The sequence below is a fragment of the Cucumis sativus genome, chromosome 3 (assembly GCF_000004075.3).
Source record: "Cucumis sativus cultivar 9930 chromosome 3, Cucumber_9930_V3, whole genome shotgun sequence".
NCBI lineage: Eukaryota > Viridiplantae > Streptophyta > Magnoliopsida > Cucurbitales > Cucurbitaceae > Cucumis > Cucumis sativus.
In genome coordinates this window covers 35,415,285-35,434,443 of record NC_026657.2, presented here as the reverse complement: position 1 = coordinate 35,434,443, position 19,159 = coordinate 35,415,285, and the positions used below count along the sequence as shown (strand labels likewise).

Below are 19,159 nucleotides of genomic sequence, written 5' to 3'. Positions count from 1 at the left end.
AAAATTACAAAATTCTCCTTATGTTTTAGCTCGTTCTGGCTCGTTTTAACTTATTTTAATTAAACGATTTTTGTTACGTTGGACTCGTTGAGATGTCTAGCTAGATCATTATTTCCTATAAAACTGTAGACTTATTAAATAAGTCATGATATATCGAGAGTGTTAGCTATAAAATGTACGTCAAATATAATTCTAACATAACTTAATCATAGAGTTGATTGAAGTTAGATCGGGAAGAGGATGTTAATGTGGTGCTAGGTGATAATAGATTTTATTAATGGATAACACTCTTCCCCTCTTGGATCTCTACTTTTATGTCTAATTTGTATAGCTTGATTAGGGCTTTGTATTCTAAACACAAGTTGCTAAGTTATTTGTAGTTGTTAACTGAAACGAACATTATTGTTTGTAGATATATTTTTATTAGTTTGATTAATTGAATTATATTTGCTTTTTATCATGTTTGTGATGTTCCAACAAAATGGTTGATTACCATTATTTGAAAGTTTAATTTCTGTTTCTGCTTGAAAGAGATATAAATATTATAATTAATTGAAACCAACGAGCATGTTAAACCTAACAACAGACTAAGGATGGTACGTTTTCTTCTATGTCAATTTTTGTCCATTTTTTTAAAATAAGTTGTGCACAATCATATTTAGTGTCGTTTTTGTTAAAATATTAGGTCCATTTTTATGTCAAAGAAAGAGTTAAAACCAGTATTAGATATCTTATTTTGTGTCAAGAAATGTTTGTCATTGTACCTTACAAAAAAAATTCAAAAGAAGTTGTTGGTTGTAATGCATGTGTATTGATATGTGTGTTTGTTCTCTACATGTCAAACCAATAATATTTCTTCAATCTACAAATTAACAAAGCCCAAACCCAAAATTCATCAACACACTTCCAAAGTTGAGTATATAATAAAGAACATCATATCCAAGACTTAATCTATATAACATATAAAACCACACATAAATCCTCCGAGAGATAATCCACACAAATTTGTCTATAACAAAAGTTTGTGTAAAATTTCAATGAACACAGTAATGAACAATACACTTCCACAGAACAATAGTTGAAAACATCATATGCAAAGACACTTCTATATCACGTGTGTGGAACCACTGAATTAGTACTTCCAATAGACTTCACAAACTATGATTAGACTTCACAAAGTACAATATCTTCAAAGTAAATTGTACTCAAACCTCATCAAGATTCAACATCTCTCTATATACTATGAGTGTTAAAAAAATTTGACAAATATGAAATTAATTTTATTTTTATTTAAAGAAAGGTGAAATATCTTCCTTATATGTTTAGGATCATCTTTTAATAAGGAGTCAAAAGATCTTCCTTAAATATCTCCTTTAAAGAAGAAGATATTCCTCATATTTATGAATATGTTATTGTAAGTTCTTCTTTTTTGGCTCTTTAAAAAGCAGAAGTTCTATGAACATAAAATCATTCTTCACCGCGGCTGTTCAGAGGTTTATATAATTTTTTGTGAAGAATATGAACGTAGGTAAACCGGTTACCTTCTGAGTATCGATTGTTAAGAAATATGAATGAAGACTAGGAAAATTATACTACGGTCAATGAATTTAGAGGGAGCCTGAATTCTTCTTCGAGAAGATTCAAGTTTACCGTTAGGGGGAGCCTGAGTTTATACGGTTAAGTTATGGCGATAACTTGTTGATGTAACTTTAAGGTTAAGTTACAAATTTTCGAATCTCAATAATATTTCTTATCTGAGCAAATAAGTTCCCCAAATGTAGGTCGTATTTGTCGAATTGGATTATCAAAGCTTTCTGTGTTATATTTTCATTTTGGTACGTTTATTCGTTTTGTTAAGTTAGTTATTTCTGAAGCTAATCGCGTTAGTCATAGCTGGAGGATATTATTTATCATCTCACCTGTTTTTCAAGAAGGATAGTGGGTATTGTCAAAGCACACAATGGAAAAACACGTCAGCAAAGGTTCTCCGAACATCAAAAACACCATCGGCAAGAACGTTTGAATTATTATGTCAAGATAACTTCGGCCGACGAGCTAAAGGGACTACAACGGGCGTGCCCTATCTCCGAAGCCCTCAATGCCAACGTGTAGATGATGTCGGCAATTCGGTACACCCGACGTCACCTACTCACATCAGGAATAATGATGTCCCAATGCGATGTCGAGAAAATGTATCCCTAACGTCATGGAAAAGACGATGAGAAAACCCCTTATGTTGACGACGTATGTTATATGTCGAAATAATTTTTTATATTATTATTTTTTATTTTTTTATTTTTTGTTATTGTGAGTTACTATTTTCGACTTCGCTTTGGAATGCAACAATTAAAATTTATAAAAAAAATTATTAAAATAAAAAATTTGAATTTGTATAATAAAAATTACAATTAAAAATGTTGATTGTGTAATAAAAATTACAATTAATATTGTTGTTCAAAACAACAACATTAAAAGAAAAAACTACATCAATCTCCTAAAACCCCAGCTCTCGAACGCCAAAAGAAAGATTTCTAAACCTACAAATGACATGAAATTACAATTACATATATATCATATATGCGAAATTAAATAAATTAAAAGTTGAAAAATATGCATCCAACATTTGATTCTTACACAATACAAGTTGTAACTTGTGTAATGATCACAATTAAAATAGAAAGTACAATAAAATGTTTTCATAAATTTACACATATTTGTTGCTGCTTGTGAAACGAACTCGCCAGTCCTACTGGCGTGCCTTTCTCAGAATAACTCGACACGATCCACCAAACATCGCGTTCTTCAATGAGCTCCTGTTGTCATTGAAGGAACGACTTAGATTCGCATTTGTGGTTGTAAGGCTACTTCACTCTAGTAGCCTTATGTTGACCCTTGACTGCTCCTAGATTCAAACAATGATCAAAACATTACATCCATAAACAACAAAAATGAAGTATTGTTAAATCAAATTAAAGTCTACGATATAAATCATCTGAAATTGTCAAGTCATGTAATGATCGCAAAGGAAGTGTCAATCTTGCACGCGATTCACCAATCTATGCAGTGAGTTTGCACGTGCTTCTTCAGGGTTGTACTACTTGAAATGTCAGTGGTTGTCTCCCCTAAATTTTTTCCACGTGCTAAGCATTTGATGCTCAACAAAATGAGTAAGTGCTCGATCTTTGAAATCGAGCACGGACCACTACAAAAGAAAAATACATAAGGATTAGTCTTCTACATATGTAGGTTCAACATATATGTTAAATAATTTACGAACTTACCCATAGGTCGCCCTTAACGACTTCGATATACTCTAGAGGTACATCAACCCACTTGAGGGCCTAGATCAGAAATATGTCTCATTTTAACACACTTATCGTGTAGCTAAACGAACAACATGTGGCGAGATAGGCTTGTCTCCTCCTTAAATGATTGAAACGGCGATCTTCCCATTTTACGCTACATACATATCCAACTCCATGTTTCAAAAGTGTTGACGCTCCTTGGAGTGCGAGTGCAAGTGAGTTGAGGGGTATCTACGAAAAACACATACTATCAAATCTCGAAACTTAATTACTGATTCAAGTGTTTATGTAACGAGACTAACCTTAAGTGTCACCCACCAAAGATGATCCTCTCGTGTTATCTAATGTGTCCAAGTTCAGGTACATATCTGCCTCATTAAGACCTCTAGGAAATGATATAATTCCTATAGACATAAAAACCAACAAATGTTAAATAAATGTGAGTGTTTCAAACTAAATATATAAAAGAATGACTAATGGGTATACGTGAAGAAGACATTATTATTCATCATCGCTTGATCCGCTTTAAGGTGATGATAATTGTTCATCATCATCTATGAAGTCGTCTGCGATATAACGCACATCCAGTCTTTTCCCCACTGTAGAACCAGCTTTAGTCTTGCACGGAGTGTCATCATCAATGTGTTCGTCTGCACGATGTTCAAGAACGATTTTCAATATATTAAGTTGCTCATTCTCAATATCTTCCACTTTTGGAGCGTTCCATGCATGTTTATTTTGCGGTCCTGAACACTCATATGCTTACCCTGAAGTAGGGAAGAAGTGAAGTTCATCTTGTGTAATTATGTTCCAAGATAGAGAATAACTTAAGCGAACTTTCCTTAAATAAAAAATATCAATAATTATGATTGAACTTTTAAAAAAACAAACAAACAAACAAAATTTCAAATTTTAGAAATTTATAAAACTTTGTTTTAAAAATATAAAAACAAAAATTGGACAATTTGAGTTTTAGATGGGTGGCCTTGTAAAATATAATAAGAATGAAAGATATCACAAAGAGTGCAAATAAAAAAAAATTAAAAAAACAAAAAATATGTCAAACAGAAAATGACATGGTGTTGGTATCATATAAATTGTTAGAAGGAAAATATCATTAAACTTGTTCTAATGTTATTTTAAGAAATAACAAAAGAACTCATATGAGTGAGGATTTTTCATGTGTCTGCCTAGGAGTCAAAACACCTTGAAGATCAACACTACTTCATCCTCTATTCTAGTCCTATAATTAAGATCGTAGCCTGGGTAGAGGACTTGTGAGTGTGTAAAATGCAACAATTTGACTCTCTTACACATTTTTCAAGTCTCCAACAGTTGTCAAACTATCGCAACGTGATCCCTACCGGAGCGGTCAACATCCTCGTTATTTAATCTTAAAATATAAATAGGTTCAAAGTGTCCACCAACATATTAAAGTGTGATTGGTCACTAAAAAAACGTTGATCTGCATAAATTCTAATTTAGATGCATGAGTCACTTGTGTGTAGAGAATGTTAGCACCCTACATCACATAGTTACCAAATTTTATCTCTTAAACTAAATTACAAACTTTAACACACAACAAAAAAGAGTTTTTTATTTGATTTTTTTAAATGTCTCACAGTTCTCAATTTATATTTAAGAAAAAAAGTGAATTGATAACTATAGGTAACATAGAAACCAATAAAAGGTATAGTTTATTTTTTATTTCAAGTGACGATTTTTTCATTTACCTCAAGAATATTAAAATATCAATGAAAAATTTCATGTATCTAAAGAATTAATAAATGTCAGTGAAAACTCAGTCTTATTTTAAAATATATAATTATTAATATTTTAAAAAAATTATTAATTAATTTTTCAATAGACAACTTTCCTATATTTATGAAATTTAAATCATAAAACTCATGAAGAAACGTTACTTCTTTCCCGACTTAAATTTTATATTCAATTTTTTTTGTTACAGATTTTGTATTCATGGAAATTGGAAAATAATAATAATAACAATAAATTAACATCATCCTAAACTAGACATTTCTTTTTACGATAAAAACAAAGAATTCAAATGCTTTTCTTTACCATCTTAAACCATATTTATGAGAACCAAAATTCGAGTTATATGAAATGTAGGTAAATATAAATATGGTAACATGAAATTTTAAAATATTGATTCATTATGTTTAATAAAATTGAGATAGACTCCCACGAAGAAAAAGAAAAAAAAAATAGCAAAACAATGTTTGATGAAATACAGAGGGTGAAATAAAATGAAATATAGGGATGATGATGACCATTTAAGTCTAATCAATTATCTAATATCACATAACCACTTAATTCCAAATCCAACAAACTTTGTCATTCACACAACAAATTTAATAAAAGTTAAAATCAACTAAAATCAACTAAAAAACAAAATCGTTCACAACAAATTTAATGAACAGTATAAAAAAAAACAAGCTCTGCCAACAAATTTAATAAAAGTCAAATTATATTAAAACCAACCAAAGAATTTAATTAAAATAATTATGATATTACAAACTAAATTTGAAGCCAAATTAAACACAATTCAACAAAATTCAAATTCAAGCAGACAAAATCTAACAAAAACCACAAAATCTAATGAAATTAATCAGAATCAGATTAAATTGGAAAAAGAAAAGAAGGATAATTTTTAAAAAGGAAAAAGACCTATTTCCAAACCTCCCAATTGAAAACAGAAGGAACAAATGAGAGAATTTTTTACAAAGGAATAAAATCTAAACGTACCCTTCCCTCTCACTTGACAGCAAGTACCTCCACCTTAAAGAAAATCAACGTACCAAAACCTTACGTACCTCTCTTCCTAATTCCTCAGGGTGGGAAGAAGGCAGAGGGTCGTTCTGAGGGTGTGGAGAATGGTGAAGAGAAAAAAACGATCCTAGGAGAGAGTGAAGGGATATATAGAGAAAATAGTCCAGGAAAATCAAGACATTAAGGTTTTTTTCTTTAGTGTTTCGTTTTCTTATTTATGTTTTTTTTTTTTTAAATTAAATTCACATCTTAAGTTCAAACCCAATTTTCTTCTATAAAAATAAAAGAAAACAAAATAAAGTAAATAAAATAATAATAAAAATAAGAACAAAATATGATATCTACAATACATAACACATCCAAAGAAAAATAGAATAGACGACTATAACATCTCCTTCACCACAATATGACGAAGTGAGAGAGTTCCCATTCAGTGCCCTGTCCGCCCAACCCTTTCTGTTTATTGCACACCTAAAAATCAGTATTTAAGAAATTTCAATTATTATGCGTTTTACATTAAAGAGGGCCTACGATGTTGCATAGTGGACACATAAGTATATAGTGCAAAATGCCGTAGGCAGACCAAACAAACCAAACCAAACCCCCAAACATTTAACTGTTGATTGATAAATAAAGGATCAGGAAACAATGTGATGTGATTGGTGGTTATTTTGAGAAATTTCAAAGCTACCAAATTCATGGGACGAGGGAAAAAGTGATTGAACTGAAAGCTTAAACTCCACCCCATCCAATTGACTCCACACCCACCCACCCCCCCCCCCCAACCCCTCTCTCTCCATCTCTTTCCCTTTCATCTTCCTTTGCCAGTTTCTGTTCAAAGCAATGCCTCCAAAAAGCTTATATAGTGAAGCACAAGCAATTGAACTGCGGAGCAGCATCAGAGGGATTGTTTAGTAATCGCGCCCCTTGTATGGCATTTCCTGTTGATACAAAAAAGACTCGGAATCCATAAGGCCGGTGGAATGAACAGGAAACAGGTATAAGTGCAACAGTTTACCGAGGTATTATCCATTCTAGGTGATCCGATGATGAAAAATATTCTGAAGAAAATAATAAAACCGAAAAGCATAGAGACAATCTGAGGATGCTTACAGGTTGGTAGCCCGGCATATACATGGCATGCCTCGGATGGCCAAGAAGCATGGGTTGCGCATACTGCAATTAAAGGAATAAAATTTGTAATGTACAGAACTTTGAAGTTAGAAAAAGAAGATCAAGAAAGCCAAACTTCATATTTTGAGTAGGCAATTTTGTATACTGCCTTTTAATTTGGGCTCATTTTGGGTATTTCATTTGATTAATGAAACTGTTTCAAATCAAAAAGATTATTTTCAGTAAAGCATACCTGAGGTCCATTTGGTGGAACATATCCATGTGGTGACTGCATCGGTCCAACCATTGGATTAAAAACAACAGGCTGGTGACCCGTGAACGAAGGTCCAATCTGCACAACCATGAAAAGTTGGAAACTCTTACAGAGGATCTAGATGTAGTACATTCTAGCAGATATAATAGATCAACACCAAAGAAATTGGATTTGTTTGTGTTTGTCACTGTCAGGTCATCCATAAAAATGTATGCACGGTTATCTTTCACTAGAAGCTAATTTATTTAGAGGAAAAAACAAAAAAAGACAATGTACATGTACTTATTCCAAAACCATTTAAACAATTATCTTTCAATAGAAGCTAATTTATTTAGAGAAAAAAACAAAAGTACATGTACTTACTCCAACACCATAAGGCATCCCATGCATATGGGGTACTGCAGGTATGTTGCTCTGATAGTAGAACGAACCATCAGATGAAGAAGCTGGAGAAGGTGACCTAACAGGTGCTTGAGATGGGGTGAAACTCTTTGCATTAGGATTGAGTTTGAATTCCTATTCACAATAGCAGGCAAAACATAAAAGAAGAGCCAAAGATACTAGTTCTTAACCCAGAAGAATAAAAAATGTTTATTGTCGACATGGGCTTATTGTTTCAGGCCACTGAATGTGTCCAGCAAAAAAGAAATACCTTAGCACGAGGATTAAGGGTTGATTTTTCAGAAGATAGAGATCCCACCGATGAGCTAGGAGATAATGCCGGACCACTAGAAGTACCCGCAGCACATTCTGAATTCAATGATACAGAACAACCAGGTCGCCCACTAGAGTTCAACATTTGAACTTCTCCATGAGATTTTCCAGATTCTGGATCATCAGAGAGTTCAGAAGGCTTTAACTTCTCATTATGCTTTGATGGAGTATGCAAGGCAACATTAGGCATTGTCCCTTCATCGGATCCATCTTTCTTCAATGGCTGCAAATCTATTGTTTCCATCACCAAAATTCCAATTAGTAACACAAGCAACACAACACAACATGCATAAACCAACTCACATATATTTCTTCTAGGAAGATGATTGGGGGCCTATTACTAGAATCTGATGCATGTCAATTTTAACTCTTCAAATCAAAAGAACAATCGAATTTTAGTAAATTAGAAGCTAGAAATGCAGAAAATGGCTCACCATCACATTGAGCAAATTGAGAGTCATTAACTGCTTGCTGCAATAACAGAAAATTAGGAGTAAGTCCCCAAAAACGATAAGTAACAAAGCAGATTCTACACATACAATTTTGAAACCTACCCTGTCCTTTTCTTCAGGCACGTCCGCATCATTCTCTTCATGCTGTATGTCCTGGATCCTATGTTTCATATGTTCAAACAAGAAAATCAACCACAATAATGAATCATATGGTTTTCAATACAACATTTCTTACTGAGCCGGAGAGTATTGTAAAAGTACAAACCTGCTTTCTGTTTGCAAAGTAGAGCAACTTTTGCTCGAAGTTTCAGATGCCAGTTGTCTGGCATAATTAATAGGAGTGGACCTGGATAGATCTACACCAATATTTATTTGAGAAGGTTGCGCTTGATCCTGCACAAATCAGGACATGTTAGTCTTCGTTAATCTGTAAAAGCAATAAAAGAACATAAAACGGCTAGATAAAAACCTCTTCTTTCCTTGGTAAGAGGAGAAAGCCTCAATAAGACAATAACCATACAAACGCTTAACAACACATACTTGAGATAACATATCAAGTTTTAATGAGCTTTATTAGTGTTCGAAAGGATAATAAGTTTACTAAAGATAGAAATACAGAATGTAATGTAAGGGCGAAGTTATTATATAAAATCTAAGTTGTCTGTACAGAATAAGTTCTTAGAATTTGAAATGCTTATGCCATTATCTCATTACTGTATAATATTTATACAGGTGTCATTTTCATCTTTATTTTTTGTGATTTGTGAATTTTTCGACGATGTAGTGGAAATATCGATTTACCACTTCTATCAATATCGAACACATGAAAATGTGAAAAAATCGACAGAAATATCCACATACTTGGTTTTCATTTTGAGGGCTAAGAAATTTGGTGTAGATATTGTATTAATGGAAATATTTTGTAATTTTTTATAAGTTTAAGGGGATTTATGGAACTTTTCAATAGTTTAGGGGTATTATTTAAACAAAACTTAACGGTTTCCATCCAAAGCTAATGGTAAGGGTATTTTTTAACCCTTTTCGAAAGTTTTAGGGCATTTTTTAAACTTTTGAAAGTTCAAGGGTATTTTTGACACAAACATCAATGTTGAGGGGCGTTTTTATAATTTAGCCAAATAAAAACTAATAACTCTGGGCTAGGTACACATAGGCAAAAGACTATATATCAAGATAATCCAAGTCGTAATTAAGTTCTTACAAAATTAACTGGTCTGATTAACCTAATAATAATAAAATGCTTGGACTTGGCAATGTGGTACTGCAAAATTTCCATAGGGGAAACTGAAAAGTATAAATATTGTAATATTAAGAAAAGAAAATAATATCATGCCACTGAAAAGAAATAATTAGCACTTCATGCATTCAAACATAGTGCTTTGAAATGACAACATTAGCACTGAGAAAAAGGTAAAACAGGCTAGGTTAACAAATTAAAACAGGCACCACTATTTTGCTAAAAATACTTGATCAGCATAGTGAATAATTCAATCACAAGGGGATTATCCTTTTTTCAAAATTAGAAACAGAGACTTATATTCAAGAACAGAAGAGAACCTAGGGGCAGCGGTAGAGACTACCCCAGAAGAGCAAGTGAATAAGAGCTTTCCAATTATCAAAAGTCATAATAATAATAAAAGATAAATGAAGAAATACCAAGGATGAAGAGCTTGACACAGACATTACATCGCTGCATTTTCCAGAGAATGTGTCTGCAAACCTAATGTCAGTATCAGAAGGCCCCCCAAAGGTTTCCATGTTACGTGAATTGAATGATATGTCTTCATTCTCATCAAATCCACTATCATCAGCCGCCTTCCCACGAAATACAGAAGAGAATCTGGTTTCCTCATCAATATCAAACTTATCGTGGATATCAATACCTCTTTCCTGTTCAAACAAAACAAAACGAAAAATATTGAGTTCCAGCAAAGTACACTCACAAATGCCCTGAGAAAGCAACTTGAGAAATGAAGTCAGATGCCAAAAATACCTCTGCTAAATGAAGATCTTCAGTATCCTCACCCTCTATTTCTCTAGCAATCCTTGAAGCTTCCTTTTCCAACTCTCTAGTTTGGGGACCTCTATCAAGCTTTGTGGTATAAATTTCTTCATCAAAAGTGCTTTTAACTCCAAAGAGTTTCTCATTAACTTCAAACTGATCCCAACTCCTAAAGCAAGCAACATGAAACAAATTTACAAACGTGTATATGAATGTAAAAAAAGAGATTTAAAAACCTTGAAAGAAACACATAAGTTAGAACAGAAGTTCCTTCTTTAAAATGAAACAGAAAATTTCAGAGAAGAAACGAAAAGAGATTGAAACTCAAAGATCCGATAACCCTCTGTTCCAAACAAGGTAAAACAAAGGAAGAAAAAGAAATTATGAACTACAATGCAAAAATGAAGTTATATGAAGTGCTTCAGGAACTGATGTCTCATATCTAAACTAATGTGACACCCATGTAAGATACTAAAAGTATAAGATTACCTGCAATTGTAACCTCCGGGATTCAGGCAGCCAATGAGAATAAGCAAACATTAATAAATGATATATACCACAGAAATTGACTATAGGTGCCCACCCATCCATCACCAAAAGCTTAAAGACCAAAAATACAGAGATTGATAGAGAGAAACATAAATAGCTTAAACTCAAGCCCAACAAAAGCATTTAATTCTAGCAATCACTTTATTAGCCGTGACCATGTTCAGCCATGACAATCCAACTTCAACAATGCTCATTTTTTCTGCAAATAGTGACACAATGTTTTGCCCAAAAAAGTGATGGTTTTGAAGATATATAGTTCAACAAGCTGTAGCTGGTAGGTCCAAACAGTCACAAAATTATCTTACTTGAGCAATATTATTAGATTGTAGATACAAAAAGAAATCGCATTCAACATTTGTATGAAATACTACATGGGCATTTCTATCTTTTTTAACTAATAGTTTACAATTGAAAAATGAAAAAGAAAAAAGGGTCAAAGCAGTTCAAAAAGAGATCAATTACCGGAAGAATGGAAGAATACATCAATTATCTAACCAAGAAAAATAAATATCACAATAATCATATACCAGAATACCCTCACTCACTATAAAGAGAATGTGAAATATTACCGGATCTTTTTTAATCAGAAAAATTTGAAGATTAGGAAATTTGTCAAAATAAAGCCCTAAGAGACTGTACCGAACTCAATTCCATTTGGCCAACATATCAGGAGACAAACCCAAAAAAAAGGCCAAATTTCTTCAACCACATGCTAAAGAAATGACAAAAGCTAAAAATCTCAAAAAAAAAGGTTTGGGGAAGTGTATAACAACCTATTCCATGGACTATCAAATATGTTATCCAGCTCAGGAAATTGAGGGTCATCATCATCAGGTATCCATGGTTTCAATTCTCTTTCTGCGTCATGTTGACGAGACTGAGAAATAATGCAGTCTATCAGAAGTTCATTATTTTCATTATGAACTTCATTTGACAGTCCATCCTTTGTAACAGTCACATCCTGAAATAAATTGTTTAGCAGAATGATCAGATTGCTGAAGATAAACTGAGACAGAAGATGGACACGAGAAACCACATATTACAGACAATTTTTCATGGTAATCAATTACTAACATAGCCTTCCGTCAAAATACTAGGAAAAAAACCAGACCACACAACTGCTTGATATTACTGCAAAATGGGAAAAATGTTTTAACTCTTAAATAGAATCAGAACCTTGGCTATAACTTGCACAAGATCTTTAGCAGGAATTACTAAAGTCTTGGAAGGTGCCTTAATTGAAGAGTCTCCAATGGTTTTCTGCCCCCGTGAAGAAGTATCCTTTGTCAAGCGTGCCATTTTTAATATAATTCCTGAAAATGATAATCAAATAAAAACTACTAGATACACCAAATAATAGAATTGGCTATGAAGGATAAAAATTAGTTATAAGGCTGGTCGTCAAATAATTGACATAAGAAGAGTAGTTGAAAGAAAACATACCAAAATCTTTGTCAGTATTACTTGAGTGGAATATTCCACTGTATACAGATCCATTTTTAACCTGGACGTCTACATGATGTCCAATAAAACATGCCGTTAAATATACTAATCGATCATGTGAGGAACTCCCAAAACTTCCATCTTTGCTGCCAGCCAGTGTTCCTGCATAAAGAAATATTAGAGATGAGAATATCAAAAAGTAGAAGACAATTTCTGGACAAAAAATTGAGTAATGAAACTTACTTGTATTAGTTAACCTGTTGGTGTTTGACTTTCCAGGCTGAAATTTATTCTCAAACTTAGTTCCTACATCCCTATCGCCTCTACGACGTCCAAAACCATTAGCAGAAGGCTTGGAATGTATGGACTGTTGTAGACTCATATCAGTTACAATCCAGAACCTATAGAGAGAAAGTCAAAATACATGGGGTCAACATTCTGCTAACCACCGATGTGTTTGAATTAAATAACATGCTTTCCATGCACAAGTAACATGCAGCAGATGCCCACCAGTACAAAACGAGACAATACAGACAAAATATATTCAAGAAAATCATTAGCCCTTGAAAAGCAATGAAACAAGCAACTAGAGGGAATGTTTTCAGAACTATTATGATTTTCTAGTGCTATAATGGGAGGCAAATGAAAATCATCTGGTTGAGTTCAACTATTACAATGGTGGAAGTAACAAACTAAAATAGTAAAATTCTTATGGAATTAAAAGGAAATCCAGGCGCTTATTAAATTTTCAGTGTACACTATCAAAAAAGACTAATTGATTTCTTGTGGAGCAGCTTTCTGTAAGCTTGTAAGGTCAATTTTTGGATACCATTTCATTGATAAATGAAATATCCAAAGGGTACCACAAAGATTACAATTAAAACCCAAATACAAGACGAAACAACATAGCAGCTCATAAGGTTGAAATTAGTACTCATTTTTCCAATCTTCCATAGAATCAATGAAAACCCTTGTCTGACTTAAAAAATGCTTACTACCACAAGTAGGTGATATCTAAGGGAAAATAACAAAGCAGTTGCTATTTATATTATGACAGCAAAATTATTTTTAAGTGAATAGAAGTTTTGAAGGATGATATATCGAACAAATTTAAAATCAACTTTCTTCGTAATGCTGATCCTCAAGTGCTATAACAAGCACGTGTTAATAGAGAGAAATAGAAAAAGCGTGACTTTTTCACCCTAACCAGGTGAAGGGCTGGAGACAACATCAGGCTCAATAGCATAATTTGGAAAACTACGTGAAAATGTGAAATCGCTAAAATTACCGAACTTACAGTAAATTTTACTGTCCACGCATGGAATCTCTCCCCGACTTCGAAACAGGAATATCGAAGATAATGAACAAATTAAACGACGTGTAGCAGCAGGATCATAAAAAATCGTATTACTGATACCAGAACAGAAAAACAAAAACAGTACCATTATTCGTAGGGAGAAGAGAAGTAAAAAGAAAACTAAATCAAGTTTCCGCAAGAAAATGTAACCAAATTACATTAACAATCCAAATTTGAAAGAAAAAAAAAATCTACCAAAACGGGAGATGGTAAATTGAAAAAATTTCACGAGCAAGCAACAAGCCCGTAATAGTGAACCTCAAACCTAACTACAATGAACATTCTTTATCAATTTAATCGTCCGTTTTCTATCATACAGAAGATGCCAAGCCACTAAAAACCAAAGCCCCTAGAAATTGTAGCTCAAAGAGAGAAAACTGAAAATATCGATAGCTCCAGAACATAAAGAAAAAGCACAACAACAAGAACAACAAAAAAGAAATGGAAAGAAGAACATCGTAAACATGATCCTTACCTGGATAGACGCGAGGAATCGATAAAATTAGCTAAGAAAAACAGGGAGGTGGAGATGGAGATGGGGAGGGGGAAGGTGGATTCCGTTAGGGTTTAGGGAAAGGTGGGATGAAGGGGTGGAGAAATTAGGGTTTTCTTGACGATGCGAGGAATGTAGAGATCAAAGATGCGATCAGGAACAGAAGCAGAGGAGACCGTAGAGAGGGAAGGGGGGAAAGGGTAGAAAGAGAGGGGTCGATGCGGTCTCGAAGTGATGGCACCAAAGATCTTCGGGTGTGAGAAAGGGAAAATTTGGGTAAACTGCGCTCTATTTAAGGATATTTCACCGGACTAAATTTGTTTCCGGATGGCGGATGTAAATAAACACTATTATTAAGCTATGAGATTTCAATTTTATCTTTTCTTTTATGTTCTAAAATCAATTTTATCTTTTCTTTTCTTTTTTTTCCCTTCTTTTTGTCTCCATATTTTTTCAATTTTCAAAATCAATTCTCCTTACAGGTAGAAAATTCAACCATCCATATTTAAAATTATTGTATACTGGTTGTGGATCTATTGAACTAATCTTAAATTCTTTTGTTATATTTACACCATTATTTTTTAATTAATTTCTCTGCATTGATTTTAAGGAAGAAGAAATTCATGTGAATTATTTATGACTTAGGTTCGTGTTACCTATTTTATTCTTGATTTAATTCTTTATTACTTGCCATAATTTTAAACATGAGTGATAGTAAATTTAAGGTGTCATGCATTCTGTTTTACTTTAATAGAGTTAGCAAAAGAATTGTTTAGAGGACAAAGAAAAGAAAATCAATAGAATCCTTTAAGGATTAAAGCAAGCATTCATTCATTGAAGTGATACAAGCCTAAATAAAAAACTACTCATGCTTTTTATTTATAAGAGAACTTACATGAAACTAATTGGGATGGAAAATGTTTGCACAACTTACTTGAAACGTTTAACTTAAATTAAATTTTTAATTTAAATCATATTCATATATAAGTTTCTCTCGTAACCAACAATTTTAACATGAATCAAATTCACATTAAATTAATATTTGAACTCATTCAAATATTTTATCTCTCGTAGTTTAATTTTGCATTATATCCAAAATTAAATTTATATACTAAAGTTTGATATACATTATATAAATTCTCAAAGTAAATTTGAACATTTCAAATTACGACCAATACCCACGCTTTAGGGTTAGTAGATAGGTTATTTCCGTAAGAACTGAATCCAAGTCTTGAACAAGGGGCCCTACCCTCTCATTGGCTCAAGAGGGATTCAATTTATAGATCAGACCTTAAATCAATGAAGATCTTACTATCTCAGTCGACACTGAGGTGATTTTTGGGTATAGATTCAATGTAAACGTGATGAAAGACATCATTAAACAACTTTGTCTCATAGAGGAATTAGCTTTTTCAATAATCGTGAGTTATATGATGTAAGTGCAACTTCGTAAATTTATTTTCATTACTTTTTTAGATGCATATTTCTAATCTTAGAAGTTTTTTTTTTTTTTTTAATGTGTGCTTCCCTTTGTTAGGCAATTACTATCATTGCGACTGTCTTTCTCTCGAATAAATAATGTTTTGACGTCCTCGTTTAGCTAAACAAAACTCATAAATGATACATTTGGATTCTCTGATATTAATAATACATTACATCGGTCCTAAGCTAATTAAATATAGTAAAAATGGGTATCGACATAGAGATGGAAGAATGATAGAAGAAATGCATTACTATTATAAATATAACTTTAGGCCTCGTCATGGAGTACATGTTACAATATAATACAATAAAAGTAGAAAATGGTATAAAGAGTTGTGTTGGGCCTTATAGTATGATTTCTCATACTCCTTGGCTTTGATTTTTGTCTGTTTGTGAGGGAGAAATAATTGTAGTAGACAAGATTCAAACCCAAGACTTTGGGGTTTTGAAGGGAGGCACAACCACTATATCAGATACAGAATTTAATAACAGTAAAACATTATTCAACATATATTGTAATCTAACACTTCAAAATTAATATTGAAATACAAAACCTGGGAATGTGGGGGGCATGTGTCCCCCTGGCCTCTTAATAAATCTGCCTCTGGTGGGGAGTGATATTGAATGGACATTTCATGCTTCATTAATGGCTGTAATTAAGTTGCATCGGCGTCGTGCAAATGTCCTTTTGTTTTTTTTCTGACATTCGTGCCAACCAAGTTTGTCTGCTAGTGCATCAGATCACCCTAGATCGTTTGCTCGTAGCTTTGTTGGTTGACACATCTCCCCGCTCGACATTCTATCGTCGAGATCTACTTCATTTTGTCTAATATCTTGTGATAAGACATATAACACGTGATAAAACATGGATAAAGTCTTTTGTGATGGGTACACAAGTTCATCAAATTCCCTACTTTTCTCCATGTTTTCTTCTTGTTCTTATGTGATAAGGCTTCATTATTTTATATAAAAGGCCACAATAGCTTGTATTTCTACAAGTTATCACACATAAGTAGGTTTCATCTTATTTTATCATATGACCCTAGCTTAATCGCCCTGTCTAGTCACATAATTAGAACCTGAACTCAATATCTACAATAACTTAGTTTTCATTACATACAAAAAAAAAAAAAAAAAAAAAACAAGCATCTTTCATGTCAAACCCTTTCTTTAGAAGAGCTTTAACATGTTCAAGATCTTTCCTAGAACTTCTGGACAACAACATATATCATCTCCATGGAGAAGTAGATACATTGCATCTTCAAAAAAATTTAGTGTTAGTATAGACACACCAATCATAGAAGCTTCTTTTTAACCCAATCTTTGATACTACCTCATCAAATTTGTCATACCAATATCTCGGTGACTGCTTTAGACAATAGATTGATTTATTTAATAGCCAAACTTGGTCTTCTTCTCCCTTTTCACATAGCCTTGAGGTTGCTTCGTGTAGATGGTCTCATTCAAGTAGCCATTTTTTGTAACACCCCAAGTCCAAGATTTGGAATTTGAATCTTCGACATTCCACTACGACCCGAAAACATCATCCTTACTTACTTAAAGTCTTATTAGAGTGAAAGTCGTCTCAACAAACCAACACAAGTCATTTTAGCATGCTTTTGTTCTCAAACACATGCATTCTAGAAAAATTCTCATAAAGTCATCAAACATAGAATTGTATTCAAGCTAAGCACACTTAACTTTTGAGTTCCTATGATTGAGCCACCAAAAAGGAATGTGCACCTTGTTGGTATAGCTAGTAACTTTTTTAATTTTTTTAACTCTTTCTTAATCTTAATTTCATGTCCTTAGGATACCTCTCATTCGAATGTGGTGTGATATCGGTTCATTTATGTTCATCTTCTAAACTCATGGTGTTAAAATTTTAACATTCAATTGGTTAACTACAAGTCCTTTTGAACAACTAAGGAAATGAGTACCCTAATTAATATTTGTTTAACAACCGGTGAAAGCACTTCGTTGTGATTTATGTCTTCCTTTTGCGTGAAGCCTTTGGCTAAAAGCTTAACCCTAAATCTAAACTTTTGAACCCCTAGAATTTCATCTTTGAACTTGTAAATCCACTTACATGATATAGGTTTGTACTCTTTAGGTAAGGATACAAATTTCCATGAGTCATTTAGATTGAGAGACCCCATCTCTTTATTCATGGCCTCGATCTATTGTCTAGCCTTAGGACTATTATTAGCTTATACAAAAGTTGTGGCTCCTTGTAGCCTAGCGAACCGCAGCAACTCAAAGTAACACTATAAAATTTTGCTTAACATATGTCTAGTAGGAGGCACAATAGTTCTTATTCCGTCTCTTCCTATCGAATAAATATGCATGTCTTCTTGATCTTTAGTCACTTCCTCTTCCTCAATTTCTAAATTTGGTTAAAAAGAGGAAGTTTGAGGATCATTAGATAGCTCCACCTCAAATCTTGTATGGTCGGTTATAGGCACAATAGGTTGATGTTTAATCATCATAAACATCTCATTTTCATGAAAATCAAGATCTCTATTATTAATACACACCTTTTTTCACTAGGATGCTACAACCTATAACCTTTAATCCTTGGTGTGAAGCCCAAAAACATTCATTTGATAGCCATAGGTTTCAATTAATTAATATTGGCTTTAATGAACATATCCTACACTCCAAATGTAGACACTGTATTTTATTTTATTTTCAATTTTCAATTTATTTGTATTTTATTTAATTAATTATTTTTAGATAGTTTTGATTTATTCATTTCTTCTTATTGTTTCATCATTCTTTATTTACTAATTTCTTATTCTATTATTTATCTGTTATTTTTACCTATTCTCCAACAAATTTTTCTCTCTTGTTTAAATATTTTTGACAAACGTTGACCATTTTTTTTGATAGTTTTGGTCGATATCTTAGTACATTTCTAAAGGAGCTCGTTCCGACCTATACTTTGACTAAATTCATAAGGGACCATACCCAAGAATGTAGATGCAAATCCTTGGTTCTAGAATTCCTTGAGTAGAAAAGCTTAAGACCAAAGGCTAGAAAAACCACTTTAGACCCCAAAATAATAAGGCTTCACTCTTATTTCATAGCGAGAAAAACAATTTTTGTGGTTTTTTTCGTAAATCCAACCAAATCAAACTAAAATAAAATGTAATTTAATCAAATTT

The 19,159-nt window shown here is 32.8% G+C and overlaps 1 protein-coding gene across 2 annotated transcripts; it reads right to left on the bottom strand.

The window, feature by feature from the left end:
- Nucleotides 1–6,417: 6,417 nt before the first annotated feature.
- Nucleotides 6,418–14,832, bottom strand: LOC101203478 (polyadenylate-binding protein-interacting protein 3). Of its 2 annotated transcripts, XM_004141166.3 has the most exons (16): nucleotides 14,493–14,832; nucleotides 13,958–14,070; nucleotides 12,904–13,061; nucleotides 12,661–12,822; nucleotides 12,394–12,530; nucleotides 11,991–12,178; nucleotides 10,660–10,837; nucleotides 10,323–10,556; nucleotides 8,914–9,041; nucleotides 8,751–8,808; nucleotides 8,631–8,667; nucleotides 8,135–8,427; nucleotides 7,846–7,998; nucleotides 7,462–7,560; nucleotides 7,209–7,271; nucleotides 6,418–7,036 (listed from the first exon to the last, which is right to left on the bottom strand). In XM_004141166.3, the coding sequence occupies exons 3-16, from the start codon at nucleotides 13,040–13,042 to the stop codon at nucleotides 7,007–7,009; spliced, it is 1,899 nt and encodes a 632-aa protein (XP_004141214.1). In that variant the 5' UTR covers nucleotides 13,043–13,061; nucleotides 13,958–14,070; nucleotides 14,493–14,832; the 3' UTR covers nucleotides 6,418–7,006. The 2 variants fall into 2 exon arrangements, with proteins under 2 accessions (XP_004141214.1, XP_011652338.1); XM_011654036.2 differs by lacking the exon at nucleotides 13,958–14,070 and having other exon boundaries at nucleotides 14,493–14,824.
- Nucleotides 14,833–19,159: the final 4,327 nt, after the last annotated feature.

What these genes read in the sequence shown, in the direction of transcription:
- LOC101203478 (XM_004141166.3), bottom strand. Translation starts at nt 13,042, where the DNA reads ATGAGTCTACAACAGTCCATACATTCCAAGCCTTCTGCTAATGGTTTT. An exon ending in TTTGATAGTCCATGGAATAG is followed by an intron (nt 10,838 to 11,990) that starts GTTGTTATACAC and finishes TGCTTGCTTTAG; the next exon opens with GAGTTGGGATCAGTTTGAAG. An exon ending in TCAATTTGCTCAATGTGATG is followed by an intron (nt 8,428 to 8,630) that starts GTGAGCCATTTT and finishes TGGAAACAATAG; the next exon opens with ATTTGCAGCCATTGAAGAAA.